The sequence below is a fragment of the Ricinus communis genome, chromosome 1, assembly GCF_019578655.1.
Source record: "Ricinus communis isolate WT05 ecotype wild-type chromosome 1, ASM1957865v1, whole genome shotgun sequence".
Classification (NCBI taxonomy): domain Eukaryota; kingdom Viridiplantae; phylum Streptophyta; class Magnoliopsida; order Malpighiales; family Euphorbiaceae; genus Ricinus; species Ricinus communis.
The window spans coordinates 8,394,347-8,416,327 of record NC_063256.1 but is presented as its reverse complement, the minus strand read 5'-3'; the positions used below and the strand labels follow the sequence as shown (position 1 = coordinate 8,416,327).

General features: G+C 32.7%; 5 protein-coding genes and 1 long non-coding RNA gene across 6 annotated transcripts; 5 read left to right on the top strand and 1 right to left on the bottom strand.

Annotated features, from left to right (window-relative positions):
• Nucleotides 1-1,997: 1,997 nt before the first annotated feature.
• LOC8267356 (universal stress protein PHOS34) lies at nucleotides 1,998-3,277 on the top strand. Its single transcript, XM_002515250.4, has 4 exons — nucleotides 1,998-2,297; nucleotides 2,403-2,512; nucleotides 2,617-2,735; nucleotides 2,968-3,277. The coding sequence occupies exons 1-4, from the start codon at nucleotides 2,117-2,119 to the stop codon at nucleotides 3,041-3,043; spliced, it is 486 nt and encodes a 161-aa protein (XP_002515296.1). The 5' UTR covers nucleotides 1,998-2,116; the 3' UTR covers nucleotides 3,044-3,277.
• Nucleotides 3,220-4,996, bottom strand: LOC107260936. The gene is made up of 2 exons (XR_007214536.1): nucleotides 4,445-4,996; nucleotides 3,220-3,505 (listed from the first exon to the last, which is right to left on the bottom strand). It is a non-coding gene; the product is annotated as an uncharacterized LOC107260936 (long non-coding RNA).
• Nucleotides 4,997-5,001: 5 nt separating this feature from the next.
• LOC8267357 (GTP-binding protein SAR1A) lies at nucleotides 5,002-7,539 on the top strand. Its single transcript, XM_002515251.4, has 3 exons — nucleotides 5,002-5,286; nucleotides 5,701-5,832; nucleotides 6,863-7,539. The coding sequence occupies exons 1-3, from the start codon at nucleotides 5,158-5,160 to the stop codon at nucleotides 7,181-7,183; spliced, it is 582 nt and encodes a 193-aa protein (XP_002515297.1). The 5' UTR covers nucleotides 5,002-5,157; the 3' UTR covers nucleotides 7,184-7,539.
• Nucleotides 7,540-8,699: 1,160 nt separating this feature from the next.
• On the top strand, nucleotides 8,700-9,699 carry LOC8267358. Its single transcript, XM_002515252.4, has one exon. It carries the CDS (start codon nucleotides 8,992-8,994, stop codon nucleotides 9,493-9,495), a length of 504 nt encoding a protein of 167 aa, XP_002515298.1. The 5' UTR covers nucleotides 8,700-8,991; the 3' UTR covers nucleotides 9,496-9,699.
• A 1,270-nt stretch (nucleotides 9,700-10,969) lies between these two features.
• On the top strand, nucleotides 10,970-11,977 carry LOC8267359. The gene has a single exon (XM_015716861.3). The coding sequence runs from the start codon at nucleotides 11,188-11,190 to the stop codon at nucleotides 11,779-11,781; it is 594 nt and encodes a 197-aa protein (XP_015572347.1). The 5' UTR covers nucleotides 10,970-11,187; the 3' UTR covers nucleotides 11,782-11,977.
• Nucleotides 11,978-17,009: 5,032 nt separating this feature from the next.
• On the top strand, nucleotides 17,010-21,710 carry LOC8267360 (probable beta-D-xylosidase 2). The gene is made up of 7 exons (XM_002515254.4): nucleotides 17,010-17,665; nucleotides 18,622-18,900; nucleotides 19,458-19,627; nucleotides 19,794-19,891; nucleotides 19,983-20,333; nucleotides 20,426-20,839; nucleotides 20,961-21,710. The coding sequence occupies exons 1-7, from the start codon at nucleotides 17,267-17,269 to the stop codon at nucleotides 21,554-21,556; spliced, it is 2,307 nt and encodes a 768-aa protein (XP_002515300.1). The 5' UTR covers nucleotides 17,010-17,266; the 3' UTR covers nucleotides 21,557-21,710.
• The last annotated feature ends 271 nt before the right edge of the window (nucleotides 21,711-21,981 follow it).

Sequence of the window (21,981 nt, the reverse complement as noted above, 5' to 3'; positions counted from 1 at the left end):
TCTTCTCTTAATCCAAAAAAAGCGAAGACCATTTCTCCATTTTTCTCGTACTTTATAATAATGGAAGCAAAAAGACTTTAAGGAGGAAGTTTCCGAATCGTCGAAAGCCAACCATTAATGGGTGAGAAGATGAGGAGGCGCTTATAGGCTATTAAATGCAACCCAAGAAAACACCAAGTTTGCTTTCCGCTTTCGCACCCAAATTGCCTGGCATTTGGGCCACTTTCTATGCAGGTTGTGTTTTGTAGAAATAGAACGTTAAAATTTCTTCCAAATATTAAATAAAATTCATTATTTCTTAAATAAGAATTCTATGTTTGATGTATTATGTAACAAACATAAAAGTATTATTTAAAATAAAACAAATCAGATAAATATGAATATTTTAAAAATAATACATCTAAATTTTACATTATTGAGACACACATATATATACTAAAAGAATAAAAGTTAAAAGTAACGATAAAAAGACCATTTAGTTTGATGTTGTTGCTAATAGTTTGAAATTCAAATCAAAATATTTATATCTATTTTTTAGATTTTAAGTTTTTTTTTTTAATTTAGTGTTTAATTTTTGACATATAAATTTTTTACTTTGACTTGTATACTTATTTTTAACACATTAATTTCAAGTTTAATTTTATAATTTTTTATTAATTTATTAGTTAATAAGTTATATTACTAGTTAAATATAGAATCTAATTCTAAAATATAACATATTAATTATATTTTTGATATTATATTAACTAATAAATAGTTTGCTAATCAGATAATAATACTAATTTTATTCTAGAAAATAGTATATTAATTATTTTTAGCATTATAGTAACTAATAAATTAGTTTTCTACTTAGATAATAATTCTAATTCTAAAAGATAACATCTTAAATTATATATAATAAATTTATAATATCCATTTATATAATACCATAATTAATTAATAACCATTTTAGAATAGTTATTATATTATTGCATTAATAAAATTTTAAAATTTTAAAAAAGTAAAAAAATATTTAAAAATAGTTAGTTTTTATTTTTTAAAATATTATAAATTAATATTAAATTGTATCTATTAATTTTATTTTATAATCAAAATAATAATAACAGTTGTAGAACATATAGATAAAGAAAAAAAATAAATGAAGAAAGAGAGATATTAGAGTAAGGCAATTTTTGTTATAATAAAACGAGAATCTGATAAGTATATGATTTATTAGAAAATATAATATACATTTGATATAAATTTTAATAAAATAATAGTTAATTTCAAGAATATAATAAAATAAATATTAAATATGCAAAATTTTAATTTGTAGATGAATGGTTAGTAAATATAAGGAATGACCTTTTTAGGAGCCGAACATAATCTATAATTGGTAGTTTGAGTTTGATAAAACTGTGTCGCAGCCTTGATGAGCTCATACTAATAATAGAAGCTTCCATCCATAATTTGACGGGTTATTAAATATCTCCACAACCTGGAATTGTTAAGGATAAGCCAACTGATTAGTACACTTTTGGTGTCTGAGATTCCACTTGGCTGCTTAGATATTTTACTCAATTATTTAGTATAGGAGGCTGGATTGGCAAGGTTTTGACAATTCAAGAAACAAGGGGATTGGTCTATTTCTTGGAGGTATATGAAAAAAATATCTCATCTTATACTTTATTGATGGATATAAAAAATAAAAATAAAAAGCTAAAGAATTAGAAAATTCTAGGCTTAATTTTTAAGGACTATTTGTTACGTACTACATCTAAAAATTAGATAAATGATATGTATTGAGTAGCTATAAAATTTAAAAAAAAAAAAAGATTTTTTATCAGAGATAATAATTAATATATGTTAATTGTTAATAATGATTTTGTAGGTGGACAAAAGATGAAAAAAATATCAGAATTGGTCTATGTCATTCATATAATAATTGAATCCATTATGAGAGTCTCTTTCATTCAAAAACCATGAATCCGCGGAACTCAATGTGGTTTATAAATACAGTGTAATCGCTTGTCTAATTCTTATCAACATTTGGAGGCTGAGAATTTTCTAAAACAGCAGTAAGCATTATTTAAAGTGAAAAGGCACAAAACCTTATACATAGCAAAGTAACAAAAAAATGGAAGAAGTGAAGATGATGAAAGAGCGAAAGATACTAGTGGCAGTGGATGAGAGCAAGGAGAGCATGACTGCTCTCTCTTGGTGTTTAAAGAACCTTGTTTCTCCTAATTCCAGTAGCACTCTTGTCCTTCTTTATGTTAAGCCCCCACCTCCTGTCTACTCTGCCTTTGATGCCGCAGGTGAGGCCTAATCCATGTCTTTCCTCTCTTAGATTATTGTTCCGCCGAGTTCTTAATCTTGAATGATAATCTGTGAAATTATATATATATGATATGTGATTGCAGGATACCTGTTTTCAGGCGATGTGATATCTGCCATGGAAAAATACAGTAAGGATTTGATTAACTCTGTGATGGAAAGAGCAGAAGCTGTCTACAAGAATTCAATCAGCAATGTAAAGTTACTTGTATTCGTATCAGTCTTTTTTGTAGCTGTTACTTCTCCAAATTCTGTTCTCGCTTCCTTTATACTTGCTTGCTAATTGATAGATGTGTACAGGTAAAAATAGAAAGAGTAGTTGGGAGCGGAGATGCAAAGGATGTAATATGCAATTCGGTAGAGAAACTTAGAGCTGACACCCTAGTCATGGGAAGCCATGATTATGGCTTCTTGAAAAGGTACGGACCAAAATAGCAAAAGAATTTTATTCAGATACTGAATTATTATGGACACGATTGCTAACTAAACTAGCCAGCTGTATTAACACTTTATCACTATATTCAACTACTGAAAGCTCGTTCCTTCCATAACTTAAAAGATGCCCATTAATTAGTTTTCGCCGAGAAATTGTCGCAAGTGATAATACTTTCAACTAAATTGACGATCTAAAGTATTGAATAATTCTCGCAGGACTCTCCTTGGCAGTGTTAGCGACTACTGCGCCAGGCATGTAAAATGTCCAGTGGTCATTGTGAAGCACCCGTAGAAGAAATGATTTTCGTTTTGCTGTATGTTGGATCATTTGGGCTTCTGCTACTACCTTGTATATATGTACACATTAATATGGCTCGTTATAATACTGGTTAAGAATCAGAATTTTAGCTTGTGATTGTGGCTGATTTGTATTGCTGGCACCTGTGTAGTTAGTAACTTGCCCAGTCATTGTACCTTTTCAAAGAAAGTGTCGTCTTGAGGAAATGATAACAAACATTACAACCCATGTAAAGAACAGGTTCTTACTATATAATATTCCTACTCGTACAATTGGACCTTCCAATACGAAGACTCTTGCCAATGACATTCCACACAATCAAGCTTCCACAAGGCCGAAGCAAGCTAATCCAAGAGAATATCAGCAGCACTTTTTGAACTCCAGACCAGGACACTTCCACCATAATTATAAACTCCATACGAAAGCTAAGCATCTGATCCTAACTTTATCAAAATCCTGGTCCGAGGTAAGCAAAGAGAATTACTTGTTGCAAAAGCATAAAGAGTTTAACTATTCGCAACTACAAAATCTAATTAGTAAGTGAGCTAACTTTGAGAAAACATTCTTTAGGTCCCAAACCCAAGTATATTCAGTCAGAAGTCTCTGAACATTTAACTTGAGTTTTTATTCAGTGTGGGTGAGGGAGGAATGACTGAACAGATCAGTCATGTAGTCCAAGTAATCACAAAATCTATAGGATCTACGCAGTTCCAACAACTCATCCACTATTGTAACATATAACAATAACCAATTATCTAAATAATTTTTCACCTTTTCAATAATCCAGTCACTTGAAGCAAGTACATAAACCAACTTCTTAGGCACAAATTCTCAGGACATTTCTCTTGGCATAGCTACAACCATGGGACTAAGAAGTTACCCATTCCGATCACAGTTTTGACCACTTCACAACTCCAGGCGAGCTGAAGGGTGCAAAGCATAATTTGTTCCAAGGATTAAACATGCTAATCTCGCTAGATGAAAACCTATGCAATGTATGCATCATAACCTGTTAGCAAACCACATATTTTTCTTTGATATATATATTTTTCACTTCTCAATTCCCAGAGAACAGCCTACAAAATGCTATGTCCAAGAACTTGCTAAAGGTACAATGCCTTAACCAGGAACAACTTTTCTATTCCACAGTCCACATTGTGTCCTAGGTGACATGGAATCAATCTCAAAGACAAAGGAAATACTAGCTAACCAGTCATTCAATTACAAATTGTAATATGATAGAATTGCCATAATCAAATAACTAAACCTCCAAGAAAAGAGCTATTTGAGGATCCATCTGCATGCATTATTAAAGAGAGAACAAAAAAAAATCAACACTATTGCATCAAAGCTATAAAAAGGCTCGGATAAGAACAATGGGGAGTTTGTACAAACCCCTTTGCTGGAGGTGTGCATCTGCCTCTTAGGTTTCTTGATCCCGTTTTTGTGAGCCTTGTAAGACTGGCTATGAGCAGTGTGGTTCTTTGACTTTGCCATTTCAATCAAACTATTTATTTTAAGCAAATATATAAAAGAAGTAACCACGCCACGATTTAAGTTAGAGATTAGTCTATGAATTCAGGTGATTATAGAAACTTATTGAATGGTCTGTAACTGAGATTGCCGGAATAATGGGATCGGAGATAATAGACGCTAGGCCTTCAAGCAATGGAGACTATTCCACACCTCCACTGACTGAGATTAGGGTCTTTGTATATTTTCTTCTGCCTTTTTTGTACTAATAATAATAGTGATGATAATAATAAGAGGAAGCCATTTGGGCCACAAGGTGGACGCTTGCTAGGGCCTTGAAAGAAGCAGCGGCACTTTTTGTCTGCCATAGAAAAACGACGTCATATTTGTCAAAAAAGCGGGTCCCACAGACGAAATAGATCCAGCGCACCATGTAAAATGTCCATTTACTCCTTGAAAAAAATTATTCCATTGTGGGTGTTTTACTTGTAAGTGTCATCTTATTCTTAACCAGAGGCTCTGAAATCAGACAGACAGTCTGGTTATTGTGTGATCATCGGAGAACTTCAGTCCAGCTCTTTCAATTTGGGATCTGCTTTTCGTTATTAACTAAAAAAGCTACACAATAGAAAGCAATGTTTCTTCTCGATTGGTTTTATGGTGTTTTGGCTTCTCTCGGTTTGTGGCAGAAAGAGGCCAAGATCTTGTTTCTAGGTCTGGATAACGCTGGCAAAACCACCTTGCTTCACATGTTGAAAGATGAGGTTCGATTATTTTATTCCTTTTCAATTTGTTGACTGCTTAATTTCGTTTTCTGTCTTTGATTTATATTTGGAATTGAGATCTCTGATTTGCTTTCACTTGTTAAGAACTTGTCCTTTCCTGTTAATTGATACTATTATACCTAAAAGCAGGTTTAAATTTAGCTAATACGCATTGGATTTTGCTCGCTTCTTTTGTAGAAGATGCTTGTTTATTAGGTTAACCTAATGGACTTTTTTTCTCTTTCCTGTCAATGGGTCAGTTGCTGTTGTTAATTGAAACCATTCGCAAGCTTAGGCGCTGTTCGGTCGATTCGATTCAACAAATGCATGATTCCATCTACATGCTAATGATAGCTAAACAGCTTTACTAGTTGTGCTTAACCAAACACTTATTATTGTTTTTTGTGATTACAGAGATTGGTTCAGCATCAGCCTACCCAATATCCTACATCAGAAGAGCTCAGTATTGGGAAAATTAAGTTTAAGGCATTTGATTTGGGTGGCCATCAGATTGCTCGTAGAGTCTGGAAGGATTACTATGCCAAGGTAATCCATTAAAGATGTTCTCTAGCTGTATATGTTGTCGAGTGAATCAATATAAAATGTTTCCATTATTCAAATCTTGTTTTAGTATTTAATACTCTCAGTGCCAATTCTGATTGGCTTAATCAGTGAGGTAAGTTGGCCTGGTCCAAAGAAACCAATAGTCGGATTAACTTATGCCTTAATAAATGAAGGAAAGTTTCTCTCAATTTAATTTTAACTATTTCCTCCTTATATGTATTGTAGCTTTCTACCTCAGTATAGCGATAAATATCTGCGCAAGCAATTAGATAAAGTATTAAAGTTCACAGCCTTATATGTTGTTGTTTTACTTTTGTTGACAATAGATTTCATTTGAATATTGTTTTCATCATTTTAATATTTGCTGATACCCTAATTTTGGTTTTCAATAGTGTGTATTCATGTTAATGAAACTTTTACTATCTGTTCTGATTTGACTGTGTTTTTTCTTTTTCAATTGCTGTTTATCCGACGTTATTTTAGCTCTATGTTTGGTTTCCATTTCTAAGATTCTTCTTGAGATATTGCATCTTTTCAGATGCCTTTGTTAGAACCCTGCATGCTGTATTATGCATCTCATCGTGAATACTAACTGTGTTTAATTTCTTAGACACCTTATATTTGTTTTGGTTTGGAATCTATTTATCTGCAAGTGTACTTGAATGTTATGGTCTTACACATTCATATATTGGTAATTTTTGTGCAAGGTTGTGCTAATATAGTGCTTGTTGTTGGTGCCTCAATCAGAGGCAAGAATATTTGGAAGTAACTAAGGATGAGATGAGGTTGATGTGCCACTATCATCATGTCTTTGTTCCATGTTTCTTTCATAGTTGGTTGCTGATTTTTCTCTGCATTGCTTATGCTATATAACCTATATCTGGAATGGGGTTACAAACTCGGCATATGTCATGTCCCTGTCAATGTCCTATAACTGTAGTTGCACTTGCACACTATGTACATTTTTCCCAACTCAAAATGGGGAGTAATGCGGTCTTTTATTTTTATTAAGGTTGATGCTGTTGTCTACCTGGTTGATGCCTATGATAAAGAGAGGTTTGCAGAATCAAAAAAAGAACTGGATGCTCTCCTCTCTGATGAGGCTTTGGCCAATGTTCCATTTCTTATTTTGGGTAACAAGATTGACATACCTTATGCTGCTTCAGAGGATGAGTTGCGGTACCACCTAGGGCTGACTAACTTTACAACTGGCAAAGGGAAGGTAAACCTCACAGACACCAATGTACGCCCTCTAGAAGTGTTTATGTGCAGCATAGTGCGCAAAATGGGATATGGTGATGGCTTCAAGTGGCTCTCTCAATACATCAAGTAGGGTGATTCTCAGGAAGATGTTCAGCAGAACCATAAAGCCCCCACCCAGCACGCCCTGCCCTGCCCTGCCCTACAAAGTCGTATTCATCCCCCCGTTTAAAAATTGGATGTATTGTGATATGGATCTGTGTGGAAGGAGGTATTAATATCGCTGCTCTGTAAAATTTACTTGTGGCAGCAAGTTGTTTTTTGCTCCTGCAGTTTGTCAATTGACTTTTGCCGTCTGTTGCTGTAGCCTTATGACGGTAAAGTCAGAAAACTGAAGTTTGTGTTAGAGTAATCTTTATGTCTACAATGACGCTTGATGGAATGTATTTATTTACACCTATATCTTAAACCAGAACATGCTTGAAGATAGATTTCTCGTCTTGTGTGAAGTGATGTTTGTTTACCGCTAGGGTCATTGTAATGTGGATTGCGACGCTAAAGCATCTTCACAAGAAAGAAGATCCATGCCAGCATTAGCAAGATTGATATCTGTCAAGCATCGTGGCTATTGGAATTTTGTTTACCATTTCTGCATGGAATAGAAACTTCATGATGAGGAGGATTATCATTTGTCAAACACTAGGAAAGCTTAGAAATCTGATAATTTAATATCAAGTACCTCAATCTGATACATATTTATAATGCTATAAGTGTTTACATAATTTTTAGCGATGTGGGTGGAAATTACAATGGCAAAAACCTTAGACAGTTTAAATTACTGGAGAGGTTTTTGCTTTTGAATAATATAAACTCGTGACAAAAATGTGGTTGACGAATTGGTCTAAAATTTGATTGACTGGCGCGTTGTGTGCTAAAACATGGGACGGCTTGTAGGTTTGAGGTGAATAATGACATGGTTAAAATTGAAAGTTTTGGTCAAATTTTCAAAGGGAGTTCTTTTTCTTTTCTTTTGTATTTTCTTTTATTTGAATGTTGGACTGAGTGACGTGTAAACTGATAAGCAAGTGGACTGATTCCACGTCGGCAATTGCATTTTCTTACAAATGCACTAGACTAGACAATTGTCGTTCATGCTTACTCTACACGTGCCATAGTAGTTTAGTTTTTATCTAGCAAGAAATTATTACTACTAACATCTTCATCGTCAACCCTTATTAACCAGATGATCCTGTTACTAGAAGAAATCCACATGTTTGTATAATTTATTTCTGACCTGCACACGAATCCTGTTCACATGTACATGCATGAAGCTGTTCATATATGATAAAATTCTCCAATCAAAGAATATTAAATTAATTCTTTTTAGGCCCTGTATTCTATTAAAATTTAAAGAATATAATATTATTGAAAATTATGAATTTATTGCAAAATTTGATCAGTTTATTATATAAGTTTTGTTAGTTATTAGAGTGCACGATGATGATGATAAGGACACAAGAATATCCAGAAAAGGTTGTATAATGCAGTCTGCCTTGTTTTATGACAACCACATAAAATAACAAGCGATATGCAGCCACACTCCCCCACTAGTATTATTAGCACAGGAATACACAAGCAACGTCACTGCCACGCTCGAAAGCACCAAAACACCGATCCAACCTAAGAAAGAAAAACGAAACTCCGAGGTTCCTATTTTTCCCACTGGTACACCCAACTCATCTCACACGCACTTCACTCTAGCTTTTCTCAACTTTGACCCTTGACTCTTTCTCACTCTCCACTCCTATATATATGCAACCACATCACACTCCTCTTTTTTCATAACTGAACTTCAAATAACACATTACCTCTCTCTACCTACTTGTAACTCGATCCAAGCTCCAAAAAAAAAAAAACCAAAAACAGAACTGTTTACTTGATATGGGAAACTATTCTTCTTGTTTCTGTATCCACCGATCAAACCTTAAAACTGCTAAACTAATTGATTCTAAAGGGACTCTAAGACAACTCAAGCTCCCAGTTAAAGCTGCTGAGCTTATGCTCGAAGAACCTGGCTACGTTGTTTCAGCTGCGCATGAGCTTCTGCGGACAGGTCGCGTCATAGCCTTGCGAGCTGAAGATGAGGTTTTAGCTAGAAAGGTTTACCTTTCTCTCCCTTTATGTAGGGTGAACCGTAAGATTTCTGAGTCTGAGATGAGGATTATTCAGTGTGCTGTTGCTGTTGAGAAGATGTCCCCCAAAAAGAAAAGTGGTGCCAAGGTTTTACCGGCTGTGGCTGTGGAGGTGAAGGAGGAGGAAGAGGAGATTGAGAGTGAGGTTGTTGGGGTTTTGGAAGAGCAGGATACGGATTTTTCCGGTTGCAGATTGGCGAATTACCAGCGGTGGACTCCTGTGTTAGAACCCATCTTTGAGGAGCCTTATTAAGGCAAGAGTCTTCCTATTTTCAATGGAAAATTTGAGTGAATGAGAATATATATGTTGGAAAGTGAAGGACGATGTACATAAAGAGTTGTTCATATAAATCTTTCAAGGAAGATTTTCAATTGATTTACTGATTCTTTCATGTAAATAAATTAATTAGGATTTGATAATTATTTTTCACATGGAATGGAATTTTAAGTTGAATAATTTTGATGTTTTCCAAAACCTTGGAACCATGCTCTATTACAAGAAATTAGGAATATGAATGTCAGAAGTTAATTTCATGTAAATAAATTACTGGTACCAGAAAACGATTTAGCAGCATAATTCTCCTTAGGAGCTTCATTTTTCTTTTTCCAATAGAAAACGTTTATACAAATAAGTGATATTTTAATAAATGGAAACCATATTCCTAATAATTCAACACATCTTGATTATGTCAACAGTTCTAACTGTTAGGCGGTTTAAGTATGACGATGGTGGTTAAAGGAGACCATGTACATAAATTAAGGTTATAATTAACTAGATTCCAACAGTCAAATTAATAATCAAAGGGTTTAGAAAAAGACATGATGGATATGGTACAATTAATGATTACAGCATGTATAAAGCAATGATTAGAACAAAAATTACTCATGATGATATGGCATTTGTTGCTTGCATGAAACATATAAACAACACAGAACATGTAAATAAATATGAAAACCAGATATCATTTGGATTCAAAGTTTGGATTTTAGAATGCCATTCAATCCAATATCAAAATGAAATCTCTCAGTCCTATTTTTCTCTTACTATTTCTCTAATATATATTTATTTAAGACCCTTGTCATTTAAAAAAAATAAAATAATGACATGCAATGCCCTGTGACTGTTGTCCTCTGGGCATAGCCTGAGTGCAGCCGAACAAATCAGTAATAAGCCAAATATAGCCCAATTGTTTCGGGCTTTAGAAAGCTTCTTTCTGGGCCGCCTCAACACCGCAAGCCATCATTTTCATTTGGTGGAATGAAGAAAGACGACAAACTAAGCCTCATAAATTATATGCAATACCCTATGAAGCTTCATTATTAGCACTAGAGTGCTTATGCCATTCGTAAGATACTATTTAGTCACGCATTATGAGGTGGTGATGACTTTCCAATCAAAATAACTATCTATATAATATTTTATATGTGTGTTTCTTGTGGCCCACTTTCTGAATCCATGAGACGTATAGATGCAAAGACGGTCCAATTTTAACTCCAAAATTACCTGTTAATCTATAGTTTTAAGTAAAAGATATATAATTAGTTAATGTAGTTATAGTTGAACCGTTCCTTTGACTTCCCTTCACTTCGTTAGGTGAAAGACAAATATAAGCGGATTTTGATGAACGGATACGAGACCCCACCCGCACAAGTATTTCTAGTAATATACCACCACTAGATTGGATCGAACCCAACATATTTGTGTAATAACTGGTCAAAAACAATGGATTAAACATACCTCAAAACACGACCTAATCTTGAGTTTTAGTTATTACCAGGTCCACCATTATGTCTGTCACATGATGGAGCGGTTTAACAAACACTTCCTACAAAACTACAAACTACAACCCCCTTCTCTTACATCAACTTCTTTCGCAATAAAATGCTCCCACAATTTCCAAGACTTTCAGGCAATTGCATGCTTTCTCTCTAATTCGCTGCGATAATGGGAAATTATATTACGAGTCGATCCTCCAACGCTACCGGGAAAGTAATTCTGCCCGATGGCACGGTTCATGCGTTTGACAAATCTTTAACCGTGGCAGAGCTAATGTTAGAGTATCCACAGCAAGTGGTGGTCGAATTCCAACAAAATCTTTCTGAAAAGAGGCCAGCTCCATTGCCAGCTGACAAGAAGCTAGAAGCAAAAAAAGTGTACCTAATCCTGCCTATGAAAAGGGGAAAGATTCTGCCATTATCGTCAGAGGAAGCTAGGCAGGTTCTTTCGGGCGCAAACTCGGTTTTAAGATCAAGGTCTCTTCTATCTTCATCAAGGTTTCTGCCTCTCTTTGCTAGAATTTGCCCTGCAGGCGTTGAAGGGGGTCACAAGTTTGTTTTGGAAAAGGACGGATGTATAGAGAAGAAGAGGATGCTAGAAGAGAGATATGATTCAGAGGTGTTGGCAGAGATTTTAGAAAATAGACCGAACTATTTAAGCAGGCAGCTTTCAGGAAAAGGATGGAAACCAAGCCTGGATACTATTAAGGAGAAGAAGGTAGAGAAAAAGGTTCGTCATTGGTTATTTAATTTTGAAGTTTGATTAATCAGAGTTTTGTTGTCTGTGATTTAATGTGGTGTTTGCTAATTGTTCTGTTGTCTGCTGTTGGAAATTTAGAGGAAGAAGTTCTGAGATGTTCATGCTTAGTAGTTGTATCCAACTGCATACAGAAAATACTCAAATCATACTTTGTATCAGCTTCTCAACTTACTATGAAAGTACTGTCATGTTTAACTAATGTATCGTGTTTATCTTTTTATATTTGTATTCGGTTTTTAATTTATAAAACCTCCAATTCTCATTTAAGGAAGATGAAAATACAATCATGCTTTTAAACTCAGTTTTAAGATAAATCTATGAATTTTGAACAAATCTTATTTACAACTTTTACTCTTAGGAGTTTTCATCTTTTATACTATAAAACTTGTAATAATTTTGCTCATGTATTATAAAGTTCGCTCCCTTTTATATACAAAAATATTATATTTTTAATGTTAATTTATATAAATACAATATTAATAACTTATTCGGTAATTAAATAATAATCTAAATTCTAAAAATAATATCATATAAATATTTACCAATTGATAAGTTTTTTAAGGAAAGAGAAAGACTTTTATAAATTATGTTTTTTATTATAAATAATCATAAAATAAAAAATATAAGTCTATTTTTTAAAATAAAAATATTCATAATCAAATAGAATAATAACAGCACATGATTTTTTCTTTTAAAAAACTATTTTTTTATAATAACGTATTTAACTCCAGTGATATTGGTTGACGTTTTGGATATATATAAAAATAAAAATAGCAGTATTGCTAATTTATCGATATGATAATTTATCGATATGATTTTTGTTTAAATAATTGTTGGGCCTGATTATGAAGTGAACTCTTTAATTTATAGACTTTTTAGCTTGGTGATTATGTCTCTGATAACTGCTTCCATCCGCATTCTTAATGTAGCAACTTGTTGAAACAATTAAGTACGTGAAGCTATTTTTAAGAAAATTGTGCCATCAACTCTCTCACTTATTCAAAAGTTGAACGTGAAGCTGTTTTATAGAAGGTGATACAGTGAAATTCTCTACCTCCTTGCTACATGATAATTTTATCTTATACTTTCTCCTAAAATATCTCTCCACTACCTTCAGCTTCTCAAACAAATTGACTCATTATTCTCCGTATTTTATAGGTGTTGTATTTACTTCAGGATTTGTAATTGCATCATCTTAGATATTTTAAAAGATTATTGCACCGCCTCAACTATTGTGATTCAGTGAAATAATTACAATACCTCTTTAAATAGTCGAGTCAATGTAATAAATATTGTTAACTGAACAACATCCATGCATAATGATTCTTCATCGTAGCACCTTGGATATTTGACTTCACAAAATAATTATTACACTGCTTCAAGTATCTAAACCAGTACAGTAATTATTAGACTGCACCGCTTCAATTGTACTGCCTCAACTTGCTAAGTCAGTGCAGTAAATAATGTGGGCTCAATAACATCCATGCATAATAACTTTTGACTGCATCATTTTAAATATTTGAGTTAATAAAATAATATTTTGAGCGTAGAAACTTATAGAATTAAAAATACATATTTTAAAATTAAAAATGTTTCATAATAAATAAATAATTTATGAAATAGGAGCAAAATTAATGCTGAAGATTATATTTTTTGTTATGATTAATCACTTTTATAGAGAATATTTCAGTCGGCTTAAAAATATTTATCCTATTTCAGATTTCTTCAATTGAAATCTGGCATTTCTTTTTTCTCAATCTATCTTTGTGTTTGGTTGAATTCAAGAGAGGAAGAAAAGGTCCGGTGACATCATCAAAGATAAGAATAATTATGAGATATTGAGTGCGATGGATATGTTTGTAAAATCAATTAAACGATTAATAGATAACAGTGATATTCATCAAGCATGAAGTATTTATATTCAATAGTGGTTTATTCGTAAGTTGCATAATTATTATTATTATTTTAATTAAAAATTAAATTTATAAATATAATTTAATTAATTATTTAATTTTTAATTTTTATTTTATAATAATTTTATAAATAATAATAAATTTAACTATTTTTAAATATTTTAAATTTTTTAAAAATTTATTTATATTATTATATTAATAAATATTATTTATTAATATTATTTTTAATTTAATACTATTAATAAATTATTTTTAAAATATTTAATCTATAAATTCTAATATTATATAAATTAATACTATTAATATAATTGATATTATTATTTTTAAAATTAAAAATTACTATGTAATTAATAAATTTAATTTATTAGAGAATATAATAATTAAAAAATATTATTATTTATGATTAAAATTATTATCTAATTATAAAATTAATTTATTAGTTATATAATATTAAAATATAATTAATATGCTATCTTTTAAAATAATTATTATCTAATTAGAGAACTAATCATTAGTAATATGTTATTTTTTAAGATTAGAATGAGTGTATAATTAGAAATGTAACTTATTAATCAATAAATTAATAAAAAAATCATAAAATCATATATAAGTGTGAATTTTATATATCAAAAATAGTACACATCAAAATAAAAATTATACATATAAAATATTAAAACATATGTCAAAAAAAAATTTAAGTCTAAGAAATTAATATATATATACATTAAGTTTCCTAATTTGTAGTCCAATTAATTAAAAGGTTAAATTTTCTTAGTGCTTTTGCAGGATGGTTAGTGGTGTTGCTTATCCAATTAGTGTTAATCTCCACTTTCTTCCTTTCTTTGGTTCCAAGTAAACGATTTATAGAAAAAGCAAATTATTTGTTATGTATCTTTGGCACCAGAAAAGATCGACGACTGATTAGATGAAACTAATTAAACAACGGCTGTTAGAACTGATGTCAAACAATGATGACTCTAATTTCATTTCTGAAATTAAATCTTTATTGTTTATGAGTTTGGCCAAACAAATACAAAGATAATTACTCATGGAATTTAAAATCGTCGTTGTTATTTCGATTTTATATAAAAATTTATAAATAAATAATTATAATTTATCATCATTTGTTATATTTAAAAAAATAATTAAATAATCTACAATCTTTCGACCTATTTCTAGTATTCTAAGATTTTATACAATTAATATAAATTTATTAAAAAATATTTATTAATTATTGTATAATGCTATTTTTTAAAATAAAATTTATTAATTGGTATTAATATTAAAAATAAAAATTATAATGATTTCCATTGGCAATTGGTAGAGATCCCAGTGCAGGTTAGCCTTCATGATTAACCTCTGACTGTTACTCTTCTACCTCATCATTATCCTAACTACCACTTCCTTCCTTTCACCAAATGAGACGTTCCTGTTGCACAAAAAAGAAGAAGAAAAAAACAGAGAGACCTTCCTACCCTGAATTTCTATTTCCCCAATTCAATTAGCAACCTCCTCATTAAGAACCTATAATTTCTTTCATTTCTTTTTTTTTTTTAATTCATGAGCGGCTCAAACTCAAGTATTCCGTCTTAAAGAAAAAACGCTCTTTGTTATTTGATATATCAATAAGGACTGAAATTAAATTAAATTAAATTAAATTAATTGTTTTTATATATTAAATAATAATAATAATTATTATTATTATTTTAATTATAAAATTAAGTTTATAGATATAATTTTAATATTTAATATTAATTTATAAAATTTTAAAAATAATAATAAACTAATTATATTTATTTTTTTATTTCTTTTAAATTTAAATTTTATTATTAATAAAAATTAAATATTATAAAAATTAATAGATAAATATAGTTAATATTACTATTTTATAGAATTAAAATTTATTTATATAATTAAATAATTAATTTATTATCAAATATAATATTTTTAAAATATTATTTTTAGAATTAAAATTATTATTTAATTACATTATTAATTTATTATTTAATATAATATTGTAATATAATTAATATGTTATTTCTTATGATAAAATTATTATTATTATATGATTAAAAAATTATTTATTAGTTAATATATATTAAATATAATTAATATTTTTTTGTTAATACTAGAATTAGTATATAATTAAGAATATAACTTATTAATCAGTAAATCAATAAAAAAATGATAAAATTATATATAAATTTTAATTTTATATATCAAAAATATTATACAAGTTAAAATAAAAAATTTATGTACATATAAAAAAATATTTTAAATTTTAAACATTAATATATAGATATATAGATTTGAGGGAAGAGATAAAAAAGCAGACAACCTTCTATAACACTAAAACAAGTTGCTATATGAACAAACTAGTTTTTTCCCTTTCCTTTTTATTTTTAATTTTTATTTTCTGGTTTTAGTTTGGTTTATAAAGTCGTGCACATATAATTATAACTGTAAAAACATTGGTGCGAATGTCAAGGCTTTTTCTTCGTTACATTATAATCACAGCCGCCCAATTGAACCTATCGTACGTTTGCCACATTCTGGGAAATCTCAGCAATCAGATTCCCACCATAACACAATTTGTTCTCTTCTGCTGCTCGAGCGTTAGTTTATAATAGGGCTTTAAGCAACAATTTACCCTCTCAACGCCTTCTCAATACTCAAAGGTTACACTTTTTAAACCACTAATCTATACCCCGAAATACAACCACACAAATAAGATAAAAATAAATAAATAAATCAAAATAAGATGTTTGCATTTTCCCCTAAATATAGAAGGATCCTCCTTTGAAACCAGAAACATCAATGCTAACAAAACAATGTGAAATTAGATAAATCAGTCCTGCCAATTTTATCCATAAATTACTTTTGAATTAAACTTTGTTGAAGAAAAAGAAATGCCATCACTCTAACTTCTCTATCCACAGAGCCAAGCAGTTAGCACACAGTTTCTGGGCTGTGTGTGTTTTTGAGTTCTAACCTCTCTTTCAAGCGAAGCTACATTCAACGTAAATGTTATGATGCATTTTGCAATGCAGTCCACCTGATCTCCTCTAACGTAAATTTTATGCTTTGCCCAAAATAATTTTCAGATTAAGAATACACAAAATCAGACATTATTACTGCCCAAATTGGATGATCTAACCTCCACCTTATCATCCCTATTTCTGGACCTACTATACAACTACCCAATCAGAACACGACACGTAATGTTTCAGTTCAATTAAACCCCACTCTAGCCAACCTGCTAGTCCCACTATTCAAAATGGCAGGTAAGTCCACTTATCCAACTTGTCGCTAGCCCACCACCCTTAAGCACGACAAAAGATTAAAATAGAAAAGTTAAGGCCTTAAACGGATAAAGAAAAATATGTACATTTCTAAATCCTAATAATCAAAGCTGTTTTCTTACATCACAACCACTCTCCTCTCTCGCCTTTAGCAGAAAGAAAATATAAATTAATTAAAACAAAAAAAAACACTTCTTCACTGCCTATATATACCATATTTTCACCGCCTTTAAGTCTCCATCCCCTTATCAAGTACTTCAGTTTTCAAGAAAAATGGTATCCAACTCTCTCATTATTTTCTTGTTTCTCTTGTTGGGTTTTTCTTTCCGTGCCAGTAAAGCTGCTCTCGAGCCATTTGCCTGCGACTCAAAAGATGGAACGACAAAGAACTTGCCGTTTTGCCAAGTGAAGTTGCCGATACAGGATAGAGTTAAGGACCTTATTGGAAGGCTGACATTGGCGGAGAAGGTCGGGTTGCTAGTTAACAATGCAGGTGCAGTTTCAAGGCTTGGGATTAAAGGGTATGAGTGGTGGTCTGAAGCACTTCATGGGGTCTCGAATGTGGGTCCTGGGACTAAGTTTGGCGGGTCCTTCCCTGGAGCCACTAGCTTCCCTCAAGTCATCACTACTGCTGCCTCTTTCAATTCTACACTTTGGGAGGCTATTGGACGGGTTAGATTTTTTAACTCCATTTATAATCTCTTTCATTTTTTATTTTTTTTGTCCCGACTTGCCTTTTGATTTATTGAGTTTCAATATAACTACGGTATATTAATTACGCACGAAACTTTTACTTGTATTATATAGCAATTAAAACCTAAGATCAGCTTACTATAGTAGACAGCCAAAGGGGAATCTCTTTTTGTTACGGTGCAGTTCAAACTTTTTCCTTTTTGAAAGAATAAGATGGATGGAATATAACAGTTTTGTTCTCAATAGGAAAGGTAAGCTTTTTGTCATGTAACCACACCCAGGTTGCCTCCTGTGCCTAGTGTGTGCCAGCTTTGTGTTGCAAATTGTATATGTTCTTTGTTGGTACGTCATCCAGAAAATGAAGGGACCAATTATTCTTACATTATAATGAGCAATCTTATAATTGTGTTTGCAGACCAAATATTTAGTCTATGGCCCAATAGTTGATTGCTCAGCGTCTCCCCATACCGAAAACACAGAATATTACATACATAAACAGTAGAATATAATTCCTCAAAAAGCGTCTTATCCTTTGCCAAGGATATCAAAGGAAACTCAAAATGAATATGTGTGATTTATGATAATGAAATAAAGTTTATATAACAATTAATTGATGTAGAGAATAAAGCACGCTGCACTATAGAAGTTTTATTATATGCCACAAGTTGTTTTTGATTATTGAGATATAGAATTATGTATTGGATAACTACAAAGCCTAATTATTTCAGAGTCTCTTAACAAACTGAACCTTTTTGTGTCGCTTTAGCAAGTGGGATGATTGATTTAAGAAAACATTTGGATTGGGTCTCATTATTATATGACTGGATAACATCCTATCCTGTCCTACAACTTGGTACTTGGACATTAATGCATTGCAAACTGACCAACAGCAAGCAAGTTGCGCAATTACTAAAAGAAAACCCAATGTGGCGCAGGTCGTGTCAGATGAAGCCAGAGCCATGTACAATGGAGGAGCGGCAGGACTCACGTATTGGAGCCCCAATGTGAATATCTTAAGAGACCCAAGGTGGGGCCGTGGACAGGAAACTCCCGGTGAAGATCCTTTGTTGGTCGGTAAATATGCGGCGAGCTACGTCAAAGGTCTACAGGGAAATGACGGTGAGCGATTGAAGGTAGCTGCTTGCTGTAAACATTTCACGGCGTATGACCTGGATAACTGGAACGGAGTGGATCGTTTCCATTTTAATGCTAAGGTAAGCTACACTGCATGCTATTGGGCTGTACGAGTGCAAGAGCTGTTGATTTTGATGTGAATTGACACGTGAATCTGACTATTGGTCGATGTTATTTTATTTGATAAATAATCAAATGACAGAATAATAATCTTATACTTTTTCTTGAAATCTGTTTATGTAAAGAAATTATACACTAACAAAGATTAATGCCTTGCACAACAATTATATATTATTTGTGACTAAAAGGTAAAAATAATAGCAAGTGGGCAAGCAAGATGAGTGCAGGTTCAGTCTCATAATTGTTAATCGCATTATCATGTGTATTGCTTTATGCATTAAAGTTATTCCCTCTTTTATCTTAGAGAAAAAGCTTTCTCTTACGGGTTCTTTTCATTATTCTTTGTGCTCCTTAATGCTGATCACGACTCTCTGGTTTGTGCTTGTGCACGAATTAAACAAAATTAATGTACCAAAAAATAGATTAAATTAAAAATTCTGAAAAAAATAAAATAAAATTGCATCTCACGTGCCTTTTAATTTACACGTGCAATACCTACCCCGTGGTTGCCAAACAGGTAAGCAAGCAGGACATGAAGGACACGTTTGATGTGCCATTCAGGATGTGTGTGAAGGAAGGAAAGGTGGCTAGTGTTATGTGCTCTTATAATCAAGTTAATGGCATCCCTACTTGTGCTGATCCCAATTTGCTACGGAAAACTGTACGGACTCAATGGGGATTAAACGGGTAAGAAGTAATCATTGAGCTATATACTCACTGGACTACAATTAAGAATTCTGCAACTATTAAATTTAATTCCCATAACATCTGAATGATTTTATCACTAGATTAGATTATCTTGACGATCAATTGATCAGATAATGTTCTACATATGTTGTCATGTTATCTACAGGTATATTGTTTCAGACTGTGATTCAGTTGGGGTTTTTTATGATAAGCAGCACTATACGTCAACTCCTGAAGAGGCAGCTGCTGATGCTATCAAAGCAGGCTAGTCATTATCAATTCTTGGATTCATTTGTTAAATTGGACCACCAATTAACTAGGAAGTTGAGGGCTTTTTTTTTTTTTTTTTTTACAGGTCTAGATTTGGACTGTGGTCCATTCCTTGCTGTGCACACGCAAGATGCAGTCAAGAGAGGCCTGATAAGTGAGGCTGACGTAAATGGTGCTTTATTTAATACACTAACTGTTCAGATGAGGCTAGGAATGTTTGATGGCGAGCCATCAGCTCAGCCATATGGGAATTTGGGTCCAAAAGACGTGTGCACCCCAGCTCATCAAGAGCTAGCCCTTGAAGCAGGAAGACAAGGCATTGTTCTTTTGAAGAATCATGGTCCTTCATTGCCATTATCCCCTCGCCGTCATCGCACTGTTGCCATTATTGGTCCTAATTCCAATGTCACTGTCACTATGATAGGCAATTATGCTGGTAATTTTCAACTAAGTTCAAACTCTAGTACTCTTTAATGTTTTAAGCATGCAAATGAATTTTAATACAGCTCCTGCTTTTGGGTTCACTAGGTGTTGCTTGCCAATATACTACTCCCTTGCAAGGAATTGGGAGCTATGCGAAGACAATTCACCAGCAAGGTTGCGCAGATGTGGGCTGTGTCACCGACCAACTATTTAGCGGAGCAATTGACGCTGCACGACAAGCGGATGCAACAGTTCTAGTAATGGGGCTTGATCAATCCATTGAAGCAGAATTCAGAGACAGGACTGGGCTTCTTCTTCCAGGACGTCAACAAGAGCTTGTCTCTAAGGTTGCCATGGCCTCCAAGGGTCCAACCATTTTGGTCTTGATGTCTGGTGGGCCTATCGATGTATCTTTTGCTAAGAAGGATCCAAAAATTGCAGCCATCTTATGGGCTGGTTACCCAGGGCAAGCCGGTGGAGCAGCCATTGCTGATGTCTTGTTTGGAACAATTAACCCAGGTTTGCAATTTGTCCCTCCCTCATGCAATTACTGAGGTTAACCACTTTGTGCTTGAGTCCCAAGGTTAAAAGAAACTAAAATTAGAGACAGTTGAAGAATATTTTTGCTCCTTCTTTTCAGGAGGGAAGCTGCCAATGACATGGTATCCACAAGAGTACATCACAAATCTGCCAATGACTGAGATGGCCATGAGGTCAAGCCAATCAAAGGGTTATCCTGGCAGAACCTATAGATTCTACCAAGGGAAAGTGGTCTACCCATTTGGGCATGGAATGAGCTACACACACTTTGTTCACAACATAGCAAGTGCACCCACCATGGTTTCAGTACCGCTTGACGGACACCGCGGAAACACGAGCATTTCAGGGAAAGCAATACGAGTGACACATACAAAATGTAACAAGCTCTCATTAGGGATTCAGGTAGATGTGAAGAATGTGGGATCCAAAGATGGTACCCATACACTGCTAGTATACTCTGCGCCACCGGCTGGCCGTTGGTCTCCTCACAAGCAATTAGTGGCATTCGAAAGGGTGCATGTTTCTGCCGGGACACAGGAAAGAGTTGGAATTAGCATACATGTCTGCAAGTTGCTTAGTGTTGTAGATAGATCAGGAATTCGAAGAATCCCAATTGGGGAACATAGTATTCACATTGGTAACGTTAAGCACTCAGTTTCTCTTCAAGCTACAGTTCTTGGGGTCGTAAAGTCATAGTTTCATCTTTTGGGCTATATATATATACTGCTCAAATTAAGTACATGATAACCCATTAATTGGATTACATAATTTGCTGTTAGTCTTTCTTGAGGATGTATCTTAGTCAGTGAAATGAGACATACTAAATATCTCTCGGATTTGGGTTGTTCAATTACTATCCCATTATCAGTCCTGTAATTTTCTTTTTCTATCCTGCGATGAAAAAGTAGAAGTTGGAGTTTTCACCCAAGTTCTCTACGCTGAAAACCTAGTGGTATTGGCACTATAATTTAGACATCAAGATCTATATAAAATATATTTAAAAAAAAAATGAACATTTGGATATCAAATTGCTAAATTGGATTACGATTATATAATACTTTCTGTTTCCAACAATTTCTTCCATAGAATCCAAACAATACAAATTATTTTTCAATTATTTT